The sequence below is a fragment of the Pipistrellus hanaki genome, assembly GCF_964339955.1.
Source record: "Pipistrellus hanaki genome assembly, chromosome: 2".
Classification (NCBI taxonomy): domain Eukaryota; kingdom Metazoa; phylum Chordata; class Mammalia; order Chiroptera; family Vespertilionidae; genus Pipistrellus; species Pipistrellus hanaki.
The window spans coordinates 165,956,362-165,978,183 of record NC_140504.1 but is presented as its reverse complement, the minus strand read 5'-3'; the positions used below and the strand labels follow the sequence as shown (position 1 = coordinate 165,978,183).

Sequence of the window (21,822 nt, the reverse complement as noted above, 5' to 3'; positions counted from 1 at the left end):
AAGGCACAGGCCTTATTGTCTTTAATTTTCTAGCCCAGAGTATACACACCTGTGAAGTACTTCATCAACATTTGATTTAGACAGTTGTGCCTCTGGTCTAGTCTCACTATTATAATCCCATGTATTCTTTTTTATAGCTCATGTCAGCGGCCACGTGGCACTCTCCAAATGGATGATGGTGAATACTGGTCCAACAGGGCAGCCTCTTACAAAGGAAAGTCCCACCGACCCATCTTTGAGAACAGCATGGACAAGATATACAGGAACTTATACAAAAAGGCCTGTGGTTCTGTTTCTCATACACAGGAAAGCTTCTGAGATCATCCACGATGAACTGTATGAGTGTCCATGTCAACTTCAATGAAAGCGTTTGATGTGATCAATATCTGTATTCCTTTCTTTTTTACACAGGTGGCTCTCATTGAGTGCAGTAGTTAGACTCGAATACGTCCATTTCTTCAAACGGTACATTCTCATAGGCAAGCCTTTTTTTAATCACAGAAATGAGTGCTGTGTTCCAGAAGCCAGAGCTCTGCAACACAATCACAAAGCCCAGTGTGACTGGAGGAGGACAGTCACATGTCATCTCAGTGACAATCTGAAAACCCAAGACTGCATTCGCTCTAAAAATGTTTTGCCTTAATCACCTTGTAATTTTCATGTACTTAACTGGTTATCTTGTCTGAGCAAGATTTAATTAATATTAACTCCCTTTTCTTACTAATGAGCAAAAAGATATCCTGTGTAGAAATGAATTTCCCAGGAGTTTTAACCAGCATTTTCTACTTTTTCTCCTTCGAAAAGTTTATTTATATTTCTTAACTCACAAGAAATCACTTTCTTTTAAAAGATTTTATAATCACTCTCTTCTCTAAAAGAAGTTTCTAAGTTGCCTAAAATGCAGAACAGTTACCTAGGAAGCAGAGCCCATGTGTGACCCACAATCTGAATAACTTATTTTTAAAGATATAATTCTTTGTCTGATTTTCTCCTAGAGCCATGTCTTTGGTACAAACTGAATCAGAAAATAGCCTCTGTTAGCAAACATGTAGAGACTCATGGATTATATTGTAAACTAATTTATTTAAAGTTTTCATAGGTATCAAATGACCCAAGAAAGTAGTAGTATCCATATTTTAAAGGCCACTTGGAACCAAAATGAAAGTAAAATATTACAGCAGAACTCTTTGTAGTAGGCACTGGAAAGTCTGTTGGTTGATAAAATTAGCTCCTTCTCCAACCCCCAAACACACACTTGTGAGGCCAGCGACTCTCTGAGGATAGGAAGAACTCAGTTACCTCTCCTTCACAAGAGTGAATGGAACAGAGTTTTAGGGGATTGAAGCTGTAACCTAGTTATGTGCCCTGACCAAGAGAAAGATGGACTTGTCTTACAAGCTTGCAATTGACTCCAAGGTAGTGTTTTCTCATTGACTCTGACTCTTGTTAATTCTACAGCTATGATTTAAAAAGAGAAAAATTGACTTAAGCTTCATTTAAATTTAAATTAACTTGTAAAAGTGGGTGACTTATTTTTGTATTAAGATAAAATATAATGTTGGCAATCTAATAATAGGACTTTTTAATTTCATGTTAAGAATTTTTTAGTATGACTAGAACTTCATGCTAAGAATGTTAATATCATGTTAAGAATGTTTTACTAGTAGTACAGCAGTGTGATATGTCAGAAAATGCATCAGAGATAGGAGCCAGGAGTCCTCGGCTCTCGTCCTTTCTGCAATTTTCTAGTGGAATCTCTTTAATTCCCTGGTCCTTAGTTTCCATCAGCTATCAAGTGAAGAGAATGCAATAGATAAGCATTTTCTGAGCCAGGTCCTGTGGACCACAGTTTTAGGAAATGGTTGTAGAAATGTAAATACCAGTATTGCGTTCGTCATATTAGTTTAGGAAATTTTGTGCACTGTATTTATCCTCCCCCAAACATACAGAGTCACGGGTAGGATGACAGGAGTGGAAGCGGAGGCAGTTAATGCTGAATCAGCCATTGCAGGCTGGGGCTGTCCTGCTAAAACTTGGACATGTGTTCATCATAGTCATAGGAAACACTAGTGTATTAGAGGTGCTAAGAAATGCTGGCATAAACCTCTTTTGCTCTAACATCAAGTTACTTATTGGTGTTCACTAACTATTTATTGCAGTAATCCAGAATTTTCTCAACAAAGTTAGGCATGTAATAGTATCTGTTGTCATGGCCATTTCCCCCCTCGTATTCTGTCTTCCTTAACCTCTCCCACACCCTCTCAATGTCACCCACAGGTGCATGTGGACACTAGCGGAGGAAATGCTGGACTAGGTACCCCTGGTATCAGGTTATATAATGACATTTTGTACAATAACATTTTTATAGTCAACATTGAATAATGCTTTTAAAAAATTATATCCTCAGTGAAATTTAGGTCTGTTTTTTTCTTTTTTGTGTGTGTGTGTGGAAACAAATGAAAAACTTGCCCATTTAAAAGTTGCTGCTTGTTAAAAAGAACAAATAAGAACTTCAAAGAAAATGTTTGCTACCATAGAATCTCTCTCAAGTGAATAAGTACTACAGAAATTACTTATTGTACCTGTAGCTGCCATCGACTTTGACAAAGGCCACAAAACGTGGTCTTGGGGGAGCTTCGGGAAGTGATGTTCTGAAAGCCACATCCTCTCATATTTAGATATGTGGCATCTGTGCTAAGTGTCTGATTACTTCTGTCAATTTAACTAAAAAAAATGAATGGTAGTAAAGTGAGTCTTCCACTTTACTGGTTCCACTAGTTTTTATATAACTTCGTTAAATCATTTATCCTTCTTAGACCTCAGTTTCCTTAACTATAAGTTGCTGAAGGAGTTACTTAGAGTGATCTTTAAATGTTCCAACATTTCTATAATTGTATAATCGATTACTGTGAAAGATAAGGAAGTGCTAGGAAACAGTAGTGTTAAATATTTGTGTGCAAGTTTTGGGGAGGAGACAGATATTCAAAAAGTGAATTTTGCTGTATTTCTATGGATCACCTCCGCAAAGGTACTGAACGTGAGTTAGTGTGACAAGTCAGGGTTCTTGGACTCTAAGAGCTTACCTTGACTACTCACAGAGGTCAGGCAAATAAACAATTGTGGTATAATATCTTGGATTTCCTCATTTTTACTGTATCATATTCTTTGTAGGTTCTTATAGACAAATATTTTTTCATTTTGTATCATTTTGTAGCCCTAGCACCACAATCTGGACATATCTTTATTATAACAACTGATAAACAAAAACTGAATTATCAATGACTTTCTCATGTGTCCTTTCTTATTGTTCTAGGTTTGCCTCTGCATTTGTGTCACATAGTAGGTATACAGTGTTTGCTGAGTAACTGCATGAAAAAAATACAGGAAGGCCCACTAAAAACAATACAAAGCCTAACTCTATCTGGATATGAAAAATAAGATGTCCCACCCTGGCCAGGTGGCTCGGTTGGTTGCAGCAGCATCCCATACACCAAAAGGTTGCAGGGTCAATTCTTGGTCAGGGCACATAACTAGGTTACAGTTTCAATCCCCAATCAGGGTGCACATGAGAGGCAACCCACTGATGTTTCTATCTCACATTGACATTCATCTATGTCTGTCTGTCTGTCTCTCTCTGTTCCTCTTTCTCTCATTAATTAAAAACATATCCTCGGTGAGGAAGGAAGGAAGGAAGGAAGGAAGGAAGGAAGGAAGGAAGGAAGGAAGGAAGGAAGGAAGGAAGGAAGCCATGACAATACCGTTGCTAGCAACTAGTTTATACTTGTAGCCAAGGAGATAAAAATGCTAAAGATAAGACAAAATCTTAGTTGTGCCTTGGTCATCAAGTTCCTCAGGTAAGAGAGTTTGTGTTTCTGTGTGAAATCTATTTTTTAGAAGAGTACTCTTAAGATAAAAAGAAGTCGATATATCAACCTGCCTTTTTGTTTATGTTACTTGGCTAACCCACTAAGGTATAAGGCATCCAGGTGACCAGGGCCAGCTCTTAAACTGCTGCTCAGAGGGTGATAAGTACAGGGTTAGGCAATAGACCAAGAAAGCAATTGCTTGTAATTGTTCCTAGAACCTTATGTTCCAATGGAGTCTAAATCCCTTCTATGAAATGCAAATGTCTTGGTTCCCAAATGAGCCTTAAACATTTTTTTCCCAGTGTCTTATCTTCTGTCACTCACAAAGCCATACATCTTTGACTGAGCAAATGAATCCTCTATCTTCCAGCATTCAGATGTAAACAACTTACTTAATCTAGAAACTGTTGCTCTCGATTAATTAAGAATTAGTAGGATAAATAAGGTATTTATATGAATATGTAAGCAAAACTGTCTCGATGAAATGCAGGGTTTTTTTTTTTTCTCCACTTTTACAAATATCTTAATTTTAATCTCAGTAGGTTGCATTCAAGCTCTGAAAAATGACATAAATGAGCCTGGTGTGAGAGAATGTATCCTGCTCTAATTTGTATCGAATATGAATGTATGCAGCATTTTTGAAGCCATGACAATACCGTTGCTAGCAACTAGTTTATACTTGTAACCAAGGAGAGTAACTGCATGACATTTTTTAAAGGGCATTTTTTTCACTTCCTATCCCCACCTTCATGTCATCTTTAATTTTTAAAACAAGAGAATTAAAAGTAACATTTATTAAAGATCACCATTTGTGCTTGGTGATTTACATACATTATCTTATTGATCTTCACAACCACTCTGAGTAATCTCAGTGTTATAGACTCAGTAACGAAGGATCAAACTGGTGTGGTTGGCCAGTCAATGGTAAACTTGGATTTGAATCTCACCCCAACTTGCCTCTCAACCAGATAAGTGGTTAAAAATACTCAGCTTGTGATAGTTCATAGGTTTGTAAATGATGAAGCTAGCTAGTATCTCTTCAGAGAGAACCTCAGACTACAATGCAAACTGAAATCACATTAATGCTGTAAAACCTGGGGCAGATTTCCAACATTCTAACACTAAAAATAAATAAAGAGATCATTTTGTGAACTAGGTTGGAAATTGGTGGAAGGGTATGAAAGGAATATCACTGAAAATGTGTCTGACTCATGATTTCATGGTTACCAGAGTGGATGTATGGGGTAGTGGCAGGTGAAGGATTCATGATGCCCTTTCTGTGGAGCCCTAGTTATTCTCTTTGAGTAACTGCACATTCCTATAGAACAAATTTTTAAAAAATATATACATTTTTAATCCTCACCTGAGGATATGCCTTCACTGATGACAGAGAGAGATGTGACAGAGAAGCATCAATAGGTTGCCTCCAAAACTCACCCCCACAGGGTATCTACAGGAAATGAAGCCTGAAACCTAGGTGTGTCCTGATCAGGAATCAAACCCATAACTTATTGATGTACGGAATGATGCTCCAACCAATAGCCACGTGGTTGGGGCAGCACTACATTTTTTAACAGCTTTATTGGGAGTATAATTGATATACAAATAATTGTATAAACTTAATATGTACATTTTGATGAATTTGGACACTTGCAAACTCCTGTGATACCATCATCACAATCAAGGTAATTGAGTGCCTCCCAGAGTTTCCTTGTGTTCCATTTTTGTTTGTGAATTATAAGCACCATGCTGTAAAGTATTCCATAGGATTTACTCAACTTACGTAACTGAAACTGTGCTATTATTAACACACTAGAGGCCCGGTGCATGAAATTCATGCACTCAGGGAGAGGGGTTCCTGGCCTGCCCCTTCTCGCAGTCTGAGAACCCTCGGGGGATGTCCAAATGATGGCTTAGGCTGGTGGGGAGTGGGCCTAAGCTGTCAGTCGGACATCCTTAGCACTGCTGTGGAGACAGGAGAGGCTCCTGCCACTGCACTCCACTCACCAGCCATGAGCCTGACTTCTGGCTGAGCAGTGCTCCCCCTGTGGGAGTGCACTGACCACCAGGGGGCAGCTCCTGCATTCTGTGTCGGTGGTCAGTGTGCATCATAGTGACTGGTCGTTCCACTGTTTGGTCGATTTGCATATTAGCTTTTTATTATGTGCATGAGCTTTTTAATTTAATATGATTCCCCTTATCTATCTTTGCTTTTGTTGCTTGTGCTTTTGGTGTCATACCCAATAAATCATTGCCTAGTGTCAAGAAACCTTTCCCTAAGTTTTCTTTCAGGAGTTTTATAGTTTCAGGTCTTACATTAATCTTCAATTTCTTAGAGTTGATTTTTGTGTATGGTGTAAGTAAAGGTCCAATTTCTTTTCTTTTCTTCTTCTTCTTTTTTTTTTAATGTGGCTATCCAGTTTTACTTATACCATTTATTTATTTATTTATTTATTTATTTATTTATTTATTTATTTTAATTTACTGATTTTATACAGAGAGGAAGGGAGAGAGATAGAGAGCTAGAAACATCGATGAGAGAGAGTCATCGATCAGCTGCCTCTTGCACTTCCCCTACTGGGGATATGCCTGCAACCAAGGTACATGCCCTTGACCGGAATCGAACTCGGGACCCTTCAGTCCCCAAACCGACGCTCTATCCATTGAGCCAAACCGGTCCCGGCTATACCATTTTTTTTTTGAAGAGATTATCCTTTCTTAGCATCCTTGTCAAAGATCATTTGATTGTATATATATGCTGCTTTTTTCCTGGGTTTTCTATTCTGTTTCATTGCTCTATGTCAATCTTTTTGTTTTATTACTATGGCTTTGTAATTTAGTTTGAAAATAGGAGTAATACCTCCAATAGTGTTCCTCTTTCTTAAGATCACTTTGGCTATTCTGGATTTTTTTTAGCTATACATGAACTTTATGATTTTTTTCTATTTCTATAAAAATTGTCATTAGGATTGTGATAGGCATAGCAATGAAGTGATGGGGATAGTGATCTATAGATCACTTTGAGTATTATGTACATTTTAACAAGCCACATGGTAGCTACAAAAGAAAACATATAGAAGATATAAAAAAGAAAATGAATCAATGAATATCACTACAAAAGAAAAAAATCTACCAAACGCAAAGTAAAGAGAGCAATAGAAGATTTACAGGAACGAAGAATTAAAAAACAGAAAAACAAAATGGCTAAAGTAAGCCCTCTTCTATCAATAATTACCTTAAGTGTGAATGATTTAAACTCCAAAAGACATAGAATGGCTGAAGGGATAATAACCAAGACCCAACTATATACTATCTATAAGACTAACTTTATATATCCTGTTTCCCTGAAAATAAGACAGTGTCTTATATTAATTTTTTCTCCCAAAGTTGTGGTAGGTCTTATTTTCAGCGGATGTCTTATCTTTCCATGCACTAGGTCTTATTTTCGGAGCATGTCTTATTTTCGGGGAAACACGGTATAAGGACACATAGAAGCTCAAAGTGAATAAATGGCAAAATGGTATTCCATGCAAATAGTAAATGTTATGGGGTCGAACCCTGGGTTCAAAATAAGACCACCGGAGGCTAATAATTTATTTTAAAAAAGCAAACAAGAATTTATTGAACTGGCCAGGGCAGCCACAAGAGTACCACACGCAGGCGGACCCTACACGACTGCGCCGCTTTAGGGGCAGGTAGTTATTTTTAAAGGTTCTGAGAAGGAAAACCCCCATTCTGTAACAAACTGTTGTTTGGAATTTTCTGCTGTTCTTCCCAGACAAAATGTTGCTTTCTAGTTTGCTTTAGCCCGTTTGAAGAATGATGAAGATAAACTTAGCTGTCTGACCTTGTAGGCCAGAGATCAGATATGCCCACAATCTCAATACCATGCCAGGTGCATTTTTTTTTTAATTGGATAGAACAGCATTGTTTTCAAGGCCAGCATCGAGACTTGAAGTAAAAAACTGCCTCAACATCACTATATTTCTGTTGCAGTAAAAGTTTAAAGTTTAGCTTTCTGATTTTATGATCTAGTTCAGAAATAAGATGCAAGAAAACCTTTAATGTCTTTTGAACATACATAATAGAATTGAGAATAAGCATATTCTATTAGAAGCTTCCTTTTATCAATAAAACTCATTCTTCACCTGAGCTTTTGTTTGTGTAATTGATTTTTAATAAAATTAGTGATATATGCAAACAAAATAGTGAGAAAGTGTGCCATGCTAGCACAGCCATGGGTTCAGCAAGCCTAAGGGAGGGCCAGCGAAGGATGAAGGAAAGATAGACAAAGAGAATAAGCTGGTTCTAGGTCCATGGTCCACAAACTTCAGCTCGGGAGCCACATGCGGCTCTTTGGCCCCTTGAGTGTGGCTCTTCCACAAAACACCATAGCCTGGGAAAGTCTATTTGGAAGAAGTGGCATTAGAAGAAGTTTAAGTTTAAAAAATTTGGCTCTTAAAAGAAATTTCAATCATTGTACTGTTGATATTGGCTCTGTTGACTAATGAGTTTGCTGACCACTGGTCTAGGCGGATTTTCTGTGCCTGGCTGAGATCACAGAACAGATCCAAACTGCAAACTAATTCTTTATTTTATAGTCAGAGGTAAACAAGATAGTGGTCACCATAGTTACAATGTTCTTGTAAGTTTCACTTGTTTGGCAGCACTTGCTGCACCTCCCACAACCCATTAGGTACCCAGGAAGGATCTAGGGAGTGTCATAAGGTCAAACTTAATTATGCTAAGAGGGTTGTGCTATCTTAAGTTGGGACTAGTTTTCGGCTCTGCCAGCAGGTCAGTCTGAGGCTTAACCCTATAACCTCTCCCTAAGAATTTTTATATATGTGTTTTCAGAAATTCTATTTCTCACAACATTGTGCAGTAGAAAAAGCACCTCTTCACAACTTTTCTGAACCTCATTTTTTACTACCTGTGAAATAGGGTGTTAATAAACATTGCCCTCCACTCCTCAGAGAAGTATTAGAATTGAGTAGGAAAATAAATTTGTGGACACTCTTTGACATACATTAGTTACTATTGTAATTGCTTTTTGGAACTGATCTGGGAAAATGAATTTGCAATGTGAAAGGTATTCCATCTGGTTCTAGAGTTGACCAGACCTTAGATTTATTTCCTTATATTTGTTATCTCTGTGTTACTTAACCTTTCTGATCTTATTTTTTCACTTGAAAAATGAAAATTATTTTCATAGTGTTGTGATCATTTAGAGTCAATGCATGTGGAGCACCTTGTACAATGCATGGCATTCAATAAAGAGTAACTAAAATTAACATTCTAAGTCAATATAGAGGGAATATTCTGAAAGACCAGAGGATCTTATTGAGGGAAAATGGAAGATGAGCTGTGAATAAATGTAAAAATATTCAAAATTATTTTAAAACATGAGACCAAGTTAGTTAGATTTTTGGTATAGCTTTTAAATTTACTAGTTATTTAATGTATGTAGGTTGTATAGAATTATGGGGATATATCTGTGTTTGAATTCTGTACTGTGGTGGTATCTGAAGGTATGAAATTTTAATTTTATCATTCATGAAATGGGAATGATACCTACCTAGGATTGTTACTATAAAACATATAATAGGTAAATGAACCAAGTGACTAGCATTGTACCTGACAAGAAGTATATGCTTAAAGATGATTTAGTACCCTTCCCCTGTCATTGTTTTGTGCCTAAACCTACCCAGGCAGAGACACTGCTCAGCCCCTACCCTGTATCTCTCTGGAAGTGGTTTCTGTAGAGTTTACAACTGACATTAAGTCATGATTTCAGTCTCTGAGAATGTTATCCTTTTAAATCTTGCATGTGATGTCTCTCACTTGTGAAGGTATTATATTAAAAATAAAACTGAATTTAATTTGAGGGTATATCCTGTCAAATCAGTTTTGACATAGAAAGTTTATTTTGAACTCTTTATCATATTTTACAACACATATTCTTTTGATTTGGGGGATGTGAGAGACGGAAGTTAGTAGATCATTCTATGTCAATGGAGGTAATCTTAGAATATGTTGGCCAGAGGAACAGCCCTGTAGCTCCTAAGAATTTGGCATGACTGTGACTGAGCAATCACCACCTTTTTCAGAAGAGTATACTGTTTGACACCAGTCACAGAGATCTGCGTACAGCTGTGCTGCTAAAATGGGGATATGTTTTGAGGAATTCATCTTTAGGCACTTTCATTCTTATGTGACTGTAGAGTGCATTTACACAAACCTAGATGGTGCAGCCCAAGGCACACCTAGGTTATTTGATATAAGCCTGAATAGCATGTGAAGAACAACATGAGATTAAGTCAAGCACAGGCTAAAATTATGCCATTGAGAGGTGAAACATGGAATGTGTGAGGCTGCTGCTGGTGTAACATGGCATACTGTTTTATAGCCAACTTTTTATTGTGAGTAGAAAGAGTCCAGTCTAAAATAACGATAAATAGTATTATAGTAAATACATTTACCAATAACATAGTCATTCCTGTAATCACCTAGTATTAGTTACTGTGCATCATTGCATGTGCTGTACTTTTTTTAAAGTAGACCCATCTCATGTTTACTAGGTGATTCTTTAGAAGTTTTAGATGAAAGATTTTTAAATTACATAATTTTTCTCTAGAGATCTCAACCTAAGATATAAAGTAAAAATACATAAATAAAATGAAATTTAAAATACATTTATATACTTTCTGGAAACTGGTAGCTAATCCTATATAATAAAAGCCTAACATACTATGTGTCTGGTCATCCAGTTGGCCATTCAATCAATCAAAGTGTAATATGCTAATGATATGCTAAGGCTGCTCAACTGATTGCTATGATGTGCACTGACCACCAAGGGCAGTCAGTCAACTGGTCAACCAGTGGCTATAATGTGCACTGACCACCAGGGGAAAGACACTCTGACTGGTAAGTTAGCTTGTTGCTGGGTTCTGGCCAATCAAGACTGAGCTAGATGGGCCATACATCCCCTGGAGCCCTCCCATGGTCTCTTGTCCTTCCCTGGCCCCAGTAGTGTACTAGTGGGGTCCCTTGGTCTTGTCTGTGCCCTCACATAATCCGGGACCCTATGCGGGATGTCAGATAGCCTGTTTTGGCTTGACAGCAGAATGACTGGTCGCTGTGACACGCACTGACCACCAGGAGATAGACGCTCAATGCAGGAGCTAGAAGCTAGGCTCAGCCAGAAGCTAGGCTCATGGCTGGCGAGTGCAGCGGCTTCCGCCTCTGCAACAGTGCTAAGGATGTCTGACTGCTGGCTTAGGTCCATTGCCCACAGGCCTAAGCTATCAGTTGGGCTCCCAGACTGCGAGATGGTGTGGGCTGGGCTGAGGGGACCCATCCCTGAGTGCAGGAATTTCATGCACCAGGCATCTAGTAAGTATTATATTTTATCTATTGCATCTTACTGTACATAAATTATTCATTGCCCAGAAAATAGCCTACTGATTAAATACATGGCTTCTGAAACCACATGCCAGATTCAAATCCCACTTTAACCACTTAGCAACTGTGTGACCTTTTCTCACCTATAAAATTGAAATAATGGTGCCAATCCTATGGGATCAATATGAAGTTTAAATTACTTATCAAACGCAAAATACTTAAAACAATGCTCAGCACATGGTAAGGGCTCCATGAATGATAATATTTACAATGACGATGATGATGATGTATCTGGCATGTTATCTATTGGACTCATCTGAAATGTATGTTTTCTGAAACAATTGTACATCCCTTTGTATCCCATTTTTAATAATATTCTATTGTTAATAATATGCTGTTTTAATATTCTGTTATACTGAAGAAGAATCTACCACTCTACTCAGCAAGAACATGTTAAAAACATTTTGCATTTTCCTAAAGGATAGAAACAATATGCTCTCCTGCTTCTCCTTTGTGGCCCAGCAGTTGTTCGCATATGATATTTCTGCAACTGTGCTGCATAAAGAATGTGTTTTGGCATAGAAGCTGCATAATTTGGAGAGCTTTTTGTTGATAATCTTAAACAAAAACAGTCAAACTCATTTCGGTTCCACTGGAAACCCAAGGAGGGGAATTGTTTTTGCCAAATGAGAGAAAAGGTGCCAGTTTTTGAATTAGGAAGTGTTTTCAAGTGTTTATGTTGAGAAAATGGAAAGAAAAGAACATTTGACTTTAGTGATTTTTTGTCTAGTAAACATTAAAGCCTTGGAGACAATTCCTTTTAATTTTTATGATAAATAGTATTTTGTATTTCGCATAGGCCTTAACATTTCCAAGCATTTTTACATAAGTTATTGTCTTTCTCCTTAGCATGTTTGTGAATTATTTATTGCAGGAAAATGTAATCTGATTTTTTACAAATGAGAAAATTAAAGTTTTGAGTGTCTCTTGCAGGTGACATGGTGGACGTGTAAGTGGCTGAACTAGGACTTAAACCTAAATATTAGTATTTTTTTATTACACTCTAGAACTTCTTCCTACTTTTGTTTGATTTTCTTTAGGTATTAGATTTTAAGAGGTGATACTTGATTCTCAGTGATAAAGTCACTTCTGTTTTTGGAGGCAGCTTGTTTTCTATAATTCACAATTTTCATATGTTTGTGAATACCTCCAACCATTTGCTTTTCTGCTCCCGGCTCTGTCCTACCTGTTGACCAGTTTGCCTACTTATTAACACTTCCCTGCTCCACTGATACTCACCATCCTGTGACTTGTCTGCAGCTCTCCCAGCAAGGCTTAATCATGAACTTCCATGGGATTGAAAGAACTCAGGGATCTGGTTACCACAAATGATTGGACTCAGGTGCGAAGCTTTGGTTGTGCTCCAGGTCAGTGGTTCCGAATCCTGACTGGTCAGAGTCACTCACGTGAAAAATGGCTTCCTCACTCAACCTGCAAAGATCCTGCCTGAGGAAGACCATTTACCTATGTTTTAAGTCTCTCTTCAGGTGATTGTGATGTTGGTCCATGTTGGGGAACCCAGAGTCTGCTCCTATATGGCTTCCTCTGTAGTAAGGGAACATAAAGAGCGTGTAGGGTTTTTTGTGTTTTCCTGATTTAAATTTCTCCTTTTAAAATATTTTTACCTCCTTAACTTCTTCATCTTATTTTTTTAGATTATATTTTAGGTGCAAAATATCTTGATCTCCAAGGAGGATGATGACTGGTTCTTGATTTCCATATGAATTATATATCTTCTTGGTGGTTCATGGTTAACCTTTAAATGCCAGGGTTTTATCTTTCTCTTTTCTTCTCAACAGTTTTCAGGTCATTTATGAATGCATTCATTAAACAAGCCTACTATGAACCAAACATGGCTAGTGGCATTGGGCAAATATAAAATAAGACAAAACCTGGACCTCACACTTTATAATACAGTGTGTTGTAAAGCGGGAAGTGTATTGTGGATGTATACAACAAAGTAAGTATACAGAGATGTTTGGGTGAGCGCAGAGAGAGCATGAAAGAGGAAGCAATCACCTAGTGACGGAAGGAAGACTTCACAAAGGAATCAGCCTTTCATCTTAAGGGATGATTTTGCCAGGAGAAGAGAGCCGGGCATCAGAGTTTGTTTGTGCAAGCAGCACGGTGAACTCAAGGAACCGCGGGAAGTCTGGGATATTTCCAGTAGGAAGGTGAGCGGTGAAGTTGGCCTAAAATGAGGGTGGAATGTATGTTGAAATCACATTTCAACAGAAGGTCCTCCTTCAGACTCCTTAATTATAGGATTGAATTGTATCATCATGTCTAAAGAACTACATTATCAATAGTGCCACTTCATTCGCATAGTATAGCTGATGTTCCGAAGGTCGTATTAAGACAAAGGATAAGGGTTTTGTATTCTGTTTCTCATATTTGAGCATATTTCTTTGAGCACTTGTGTGTCCAACACTGTAGATGACATTAAAAAAAATGACTCTTAAATGTTCTCACTGACTTTTCAGTTCAGTTTAGCAAGTGACATAAGTACTTGAAAAGACCACAGAAGAGATACAACATAGGCATTCATTCCTAAGTGCTGGAGTCCATGAGTAATAAGAATTCAAAAGTTGGGGAGAACCAAAGCCATTTATAAGAAAAGATTTCCTGTATACAGAGGAGGGATGAGGTCAATCTGAAGAATGGGTTGGATTGGAATAGGTGGGTAAGGAGAAAAGTACTTTAATTGAGGGAAATTGAGCAATGGCCTACAGGTGTGAAATGACAGGCTGACATGTGCTTGAGGGCACCACTGCCTGGAGCCAGAGTCTCCTGAAGGCGAGAATATAAGTGAGTACTGGCCATAAATATAGCTTCTAAATGAAATGAAACCTTTGAAAAGCCTCTCAAGAAAGGTTGTTCCTGAATTTATTTTGATCCACCTTAAAGATCTCACATAAAACTCAGAGCTCAACTGAACTTTACAAAGTAAATATTTTGTGCTAGAAGAGTATTTCCTGGCATTAAGATACTTTCAAACACTAAAATCCTCGCCAGAGATTTTCCAGCTTAAACTCGTGCTGTTTAAATGCATTGGAAAAAGCTTCAGATGGTTTGGACATTTTTACCCCAAGGAAAAGATAGAGAAGTATAGCCTTTGGCCCTGTGTGCACAGAGCACAACTGTCTCATTTCATCTGCTGGACGCAGTGTTTCCTCCTTCATTGTCCGCCTACTCCAGGAACCTCAGGGAGAATTCCTTCTGGCCTCGGGTGAGAATAAAGTTACATACATAGGGCCACTATAACTCAGACCTGAAAGACTTAATATAAAAACGTTTTCTGATAAACTTAAAATCACTGTTATTTTATATCAGCTTCTCTAGGTAAATATTTCAGCTTTAACTGGACTTTTCAAGTGTTATTTTCTTATGTTAAAAAGCAATAGTGCATAAAGATAAAAAGACAAAAAAGCAATAGTACGCCACAACATTGGAAGATTTATACGTAGAAGTAGTACTCATATAAAAGTAAAAACGTAACTTGGTAATATGTGTGTATATTTTATTGCGATTTTCTATTCATTTCTACAACATTGTTAGTTTTTTTACAAATTGGTTATCTTACTACTTTAATGTTAATATAAACACATTTGCTTTTCTAAAAGGATGCATAAATGTATTTTTAAGGGTTATCTAATGTTGCATGGATATCCTGTGGAGTAATTTCTCTGTGGTTGGGCAATTAGGCTGTTTCCTAATTGTGTGTGTCTATTAATTCCTTAAGCTGAGGACAGCGTGTTCACTCCGAAGGTGGGTTCTGTGATCTGCTTTTGCAGCACGCAGGCAGAAAATGGGGGCAGAGGGGGCCTCCCCCTCCCTGTTTGTACCCGAACTCTCCACTGTTTACGCACGTTTTAGCCTCTATGCCATTTTCAGAAGCTTTATTTGCCTCACTTAGTACTTTTTTGGTTTGGATAAGGTTTAAATATAAAATCCATCTGCGGAGCATATTGTATATTCACATTGAAGGCTAAAACCCATTTTCAATTAAAACTTTGTTCAGCACTCATGGTTCACTTTGTCCTGTTTTTATTATGAAACACTTCAGTCTTCTTCCGAAAACCCATATGTCTTGTACGTTTCAAGATGTTCCTTGTTGCTCACGAGAACCAGTTTCTTTCTGCCATCGGCTCGCGGCCATATGCTCCGGCTGTTCATCTTGCCTCCCTGCCCGGCGTTGGTGTAGGCAGCATCTTGTACGCAGCGCAAGTCAGTTTATCCCTTCTCTTTAATAGGGTTTGTCAGAAGTCGAGTAGCACACTGGACACGTGGAATGGTCCTCGGGCTGGCGAGGTCATATGTGACTATAAAGGAGGTGGCCTGTCGAAGTTCCTAATGTTCATAAGACACAAGAGGGAAATGTGTCCAGGGAGACCTGAAGTCTTGCCAGATGTAAGGGAGTACAATGAAGGTACTATTGGTGCTGCTTGGCAAGCACACACGCTGTCAACTGCAGTTCTTCTGTATTGAACTATAAATCGGATGTGAAGATGGGGGAGGGAAAGGAGGTGTAAAAACCAGATTCTCTTAATTTCAGCAACACACCACCATGCTGGCATCCAAAAGCATTCTGCAGGATTGTCCACACCATGTGAGTGATTTTTGAGATAACATGTGCTGTACTTCATGTCAGAGATGAACTAATTGAAAAAATAATGATGTTTAAGTTGCATCTGAATCAGAAGAGGCAGTGCCCTCTGACGGCATTAGAAAGTTTTTGACTTTCCAAAATTAATAAAAATTGTCAGTCACAGTAGGCTTGACATTCGCACAGTATAAAGTCCCTCAAGAGTAAAACCATTCACCTTCCTGACCCTGAGTTCTGAATCCCTGAATTCCTCAAAAAATTGTTACACTTTGAACATTTGTTCTTTTAACTGAGCTCTAAGCGTCTCATATATTTCCTAACCTCCCCAGAACAGAAGACTCTGAGTTTATCTTAATGCCTGTTGGTGGCTCTGGTACCTGAATGAATGCCGTTCAATGCTTCAGCAGGTGTGAATAGGGCTGCTGAGGGGAGTGTGTGCCAGCCTGGCTGCCTTCGTGCCAATCTGGCTCTGTTTTGTTCTGTTTTTATTTAATTGTTTATTTATTTATTTATTTATTTACTTATTTATGTATTTTTAGCCTTTATGCTACTTTGCTGTTTGTTCTTCCCTTGCTGACAATGGACACATCTCATTATTTCAGAATTTCTTTTTCCTCTTAAAATTTTTGGTTTATGGTTTAGAGTAGGCTCAATCTAAATAACTGTGAGGGGCCTTGTAAGAACTGCTGTGATGCCGTCATCTGTGACTGTTAGGAGTTTTGTTTGCTGCTTCTTCCAGCTGGGGGGATGAACTCATCGTGTCCGCAGAGGATCAGTGTGGCTGTTTCTCCAAGGTCAGTTGTCAAACATTTAAGGGTAAAATGACTTCAGCCTATTGTTGTAATTTCATGTACGCTTTAATATGAGAGAATCGTAAGTCATTGGGACTGCATCGGGGTTGCTTTACATGAGAATTTGCTGTGTCATACAACTTCCACTCCGGATTGACTAGAATGGGGTCTTGGATATGGCGTCACATAACCTACGATGCAAGACGTACTATTACGCCAACACGGACATGAGGATTTACTTTATTTACACTCACAGTGTTTTCTCTCTAAAATGGAAACCATTCTTCTACCAACCACACCACAAATGAAAGATCTGAAATACAGGGCATTGTGTATTCTGTGAAGTCATTTTAAAATAGGCTACTGGTTTCTTATTCCTTTCTACTACGTCACCCTAATTTCAATCAATACAGGGAAGTTTCTACAAACATTTGAGCTGGGCCGCACAGGGATTTCAGCAGGCAGAGATGTATAGGATGGTGCAGGCAGAGAGCAGCCAGATCAAAGGTAGAAGATGTCCTGGAAGTAGAGACAACCTCTCGTACTATAATTAAGTCTTGTAACAGCAGAGGAGTGGACACAGTGCAGGGTAGTAAGAGCCCGCTGAGTCCAATCAGCCTGTTGGGGGAGTTGTGCACCACTGTGTGAGGTCATGGCAAGGTGTTGAATCAGACTATGCTTCCATCTCCTTCTCTGAGAAAGAGAAAATAACACCCAGCCCCAGGGTGTCATTCACATTGTACACACCACCTGTCTCAGGTGGGTGGGGAGGGTTAATCAAGGTAATGCATAGAAACACTCAGCATGATGGCCGGCACAGTGCTCAAGACCATCAGCTACTGTTATTCATGCAGCCACATTTTAAAGACTGAATCCATTTGAAATCCCTCTGATTTGTAAAGGTTTATGCATCTCTACCCTCATTAAGCAATCCATGTTCTGAGAGTAATTTGAGTACAAAGCAAGATGCACTTTGCCTAATGTACCGGGCTTCAAATTTGTTGTGAAAGAAGTATACAAAGACAGAAACAAATAAACCAAAGCAAAAGAAAGCAAGCAAAAAATTAAATTCCTTCTAAAGGTTTTGAATGAGCAATTTAAAAAAAATTTTTTTTTTTTGGTCCCTGGTTTGGGGATCATTCAATCCGTGCCAATGCATAGAACTCTCAAATATATTTATTTTTATTAGTAAAACCTGTCTTCTGTGGCCATCCAGTGTTTTCATGGGGAACTTTTTCTAGCACTGTTTTTGTGACCTTGAAGTTTATAGAGGTTTATTTTTCTTACCCCTTTGTATCCAGAAGCTGGGAAGTTGAGAATGGATTGGCTGATTAGAACAACAGACCTCAACATAGGACAGCCATAAATTTGCCTGAAGGGGGAGAAACATGGCTAGGGGACAGTGATTATTACCAGACTCCCAATGTCAGCAAACCCTTCAAGGGTGTGGCAGAGAGAGAATAAGACACACAAGGCTTAATGGTTTCTACTCTGAGGGTCTTTGGGCAGCTGGGATGGAATTATTTGCTGAATGCACAGACATTATTTTGTTTGTGTGTTGTTGTGTTTTTTTTTGTTTTGTTTTGTTTTGTTTTTTGTTACTTGTCCAACTGGATTGATTGGAGCCTGTTAACACTCTATTTTGTAAAACAAAAAATAGCTATCAGCCACTCACCAGTCCATGGGAGAAGACAAAGGCTTGTGGTTTGGTTAGGAGCTGTCTGTGGAGATCCAGTCAGCAGACTGGGGATGACAGTGAGTGCTATAACTAGCCAAGGTCAGAGGAGCGTGGCTGGCCACTTAGACCCCTCACAGGTGGGATTGGAACTCTGAGATGGAGTCGAGTGTGCATGCTGTTTATTAGGGAGGGCCCTGCATCCATCCCAGTGGGAGGAAGGACACAGGATTGGGCGGAAGGAGAAGGTGAGCTGTGACATAGGCCTGATGGCAGCCTGGGCCAGGCCCTCAGGGCCTCGAGCTAAAATGGCCCACCAACATCGTCTCACATTAGATGAAAGAGCCTCCTCTTTATACTTACTAGTCACCGGATATGGGCTGCCCTTGGAGGGGTGAGACCTCGGGAAGGTGGCAGTGCAGCCGCGGGAATCCCCGACGGGCTGAAGGCTGAAGGCTGAAGGCTGAAGGCTGCCTCCCCACAGAACTGCCTGCAGCTGAGACAGGTCCTCTGTCCTCCCTTCTTCTCCTGCAAGTTCTGTTATAACCCAGGATCCAAGCCAGTTCCCGGAAGCCTGCCTGGACAAAGAGCTTCGCCCTTTCCTTTTCCCTTTCCCTGTTCCCCACAAAATAAAGTCCTAGGTAACTCACTACCCAAAATTACTTACCCTCGGGGCAACACCATCACCTCTAACAAAAACATAGATCTAAGGCTAGTTCCCCTAGTTCCGTGAGGCAGGCTGTTGCCTCAAGCAAGGATTATAAGGCTGTGTATACAGCCCTGACCTCTTCACCAAGCAGAAGACAGAAATCATGCCTGTCAGAGAGGCTGTTGAGAGAAATCCTGACCTGGACCAGGAGGAAAAAGAGGCGAACTAGCTGACTCCTGAGACTCCCTCCCATTTTGGATGCATATAATTCTAAAATGTACAGTGGTGCCTCACACAACGAACTTAATTCGTTCCAGGAGCAAGTTTGTTATGCGAAAAGTTCGTTATGTGAAACGCGTTTTCCCATAACAATACATGTTAAAAAAAATAATTCGTTCTGTAGCATAAAATATGCTAAGATGACATAAAAAAGATAAATTTTTTGTTATTATTTTTATTTAGATACATCTAAAAACATAATTTTTTTAAAAAAAACACACACATTTTTTTAATTTTAAGACAGACTAAGTAGAGTCTACCGAATCTTGCACATCTTCATCCATTTTCTGCTTTTTGGCCGATGGTTTCATGAAAAACCTGTCCAAAGTCGTTTGTTTTTCTCTTTTCTCCAACATCTGCCGGAAATAATGGACAAGAGTATCGGAGTAAAGATCGTTGATCCTGTTTGCTTCAGCTGAATCCGGATAGTGGGCATTGGTAAACTCCTGAACTGCTTTCCATTTGACCAGGATGTTCTTGATGTCAGCAGTTGGGATTGGTTGATTGTTTGATTGTTGCTCCTCGTTATCAGATGACGCTTCCCTTTGAGCATTCTCCTGTTGCTGGACCAGAAGTGCTTGGAGCTCTTCAGTTGTCAGCTCTTCTTCGTGTTCCTCAATAAGCTCCTCTACATCCTCTTCCTCTACCTCTAATTCCAACCTTTGGGCCACTGTGATGATGTCCTTCACCACTTCTGTGTCATCAACTACTGCTTCTTCCTGGGTCCACGAAGGCACAAGCACCTTCCTGCTTTTTTTAGAAGCCATGATATAAAAAAAATATTGAGTTTAACTTAAAAGGACGACTGCCATGATACGTGCGTGATTTAATTCATAATGAAGAACGATTGCCGCGATACGTGCTTAAGTTAAGCGCAGTGACTAACGACTGCCTGCAGTGCCTGCGCGGAAGGATGCAATACATCGGCAGCGATCGTGGAAGCTCGGGCGAAGCAGTCGTGGAAGCTCGGGCGACTTCGTTGTGTGAAACGAAGTTCGTTGTATGAATCATGAAATGAAGTTCGTTGTGTGCAGCGTTCGCTGTGCGAGGCGTTCTTTATGCGAGGCACCACTATGTGCAAATCATACTAAGAGGTGGGCCAGGGAGGGCGTTTGTATTCCAGTCAGGGGATGGAGAACACTGGTGGTTTTTTTTTTTTTTTCTTTTTCAAGTGAAGCTTGTAGATTTTATGTAAGATCACACACAGTAAAAATCTGACATTTCTGCTTTGTGAGTCCGGGCTAAAGCTGAGATTTGATTTTGAAATATGAAAGTAAACTGTAACCAGCTCCATTTAAGTACCTGGGACTTATGTTTATATAGAACCTTTAAAGTGCTCCCGGCTTCTCACTCGGGAGAAAGAAGAAATTACAGCAATCTCACCGAGGGCTGGACGTCTGGAGAGGCAGCTCTTCTAGGTTAATGGGAAACTGACACTCCTGCCCTGGCTTCGGAGCGGTGTCCACCCCTTCCAACCACTGTGAACTCTTACACCCGGGGACACAGTCCCGGGCCTCACAGATTAAACTGAGTGCTCTGTGCCCCAGCTCAGTTGCAAATCACTTTCAAAGTTATTTCTTTGCAGTCTTTTTAAGAGCACCATTTGTTTTTAAACCTTGCCCTTGCACAGTCCAAAGCTTCTACTTCTTAATGTTATTATTGCTCCTGGCAAACCCATTTCAATTCTCTAAAAACATCTTTGCAGTGTTTTTCTATTTGCACTGTTTCCACTCAAGCTGGCGGGCATGTGTCTGGCTTTCCCTGCACCCCTCCACTCCCACCCACCCCCAGCCCCAAGGGGACAGATGTAGAAATGAATCAGCACATGGTGTCAGCATTGGAAGGCTTCTTGGATTTCATCTAATAGAATTTAAACCTTGCACTCTCTTATTAAGGATGCCGAAATTGAGTTATGAATGGGAGGGTGGGGGAAGGGTGTCAAAGAGCAACTTAGAGCAAAATTAAGCTAGGACACGAGCATCCTCAAGTTATAATAGACTCTCTTATTTGGTTTCCTCAGAAGCAGTACATAAAACCAGATGCCAGTTTGCAGTTTATTTGGAAGGGGATGGAGGAGACAACGCAGGAGAGAGGGGTATGAGACAGGGAAGAGAGGCCACTATTTGGATGTGGTCATGAGCAGGCTAACTGGGCAGCTAGGGCTCTGTCCCCCGAGAACTTCTGGACATGGCTTAGATCAAGCCTCTGAGTTGTCCCTCTTGATGGGCCGGGACTGGCAGTGCTCATCAACGGACTCCCTCCCATTCGCCACTGTTGGAGGGCTGCTCCCAGGCTCTGAATCCCCAGCGTTTCCAGACTGTTCTCTGCAGGCAGCCAGGTTTGTCTCCAGCCAGAGAAAGCCCTCAGGGGAGAGTTGCAAGGGCTTCAGCAGGAAGTTGCCAACACAGGATTGGTGAGTGCCCCGGGGACATAAGTGGGGCGGCCACAGCCGCTGCTACAGTGGTCAATGCCCATTCTTTCCTGCCCTGGGT

The 21,822-nt window shown here is 39.8% G+C and overlaps 1 protein-coding gene across 2 annotated transcripts in view; it reads left to right on the top strand.

Moving 5' to 3' along the window:
- The window catches only part of SPATA6 (spermatogenesis associated 6), a 54,800-nt gene extending 54,353 nt beyond the window's left edge, over positions 1-447 (top strand). For both annotated transcript variants that reach the window (XM_084873514.1, XM_084873513.1), the window contains exon 13: positions 138-447. In XM_084873514.1, the coding sequence (XP_084729640.1) occupies positions 138-318 (181 nt within the window). In that variant the 3' untranslated portion in view covers positions 319-447. The remainder of the gene's footprint in view (positions 1-137) is intronic.
- Positions 448-21,822: the final 21,375 nt, after the last annotated feature.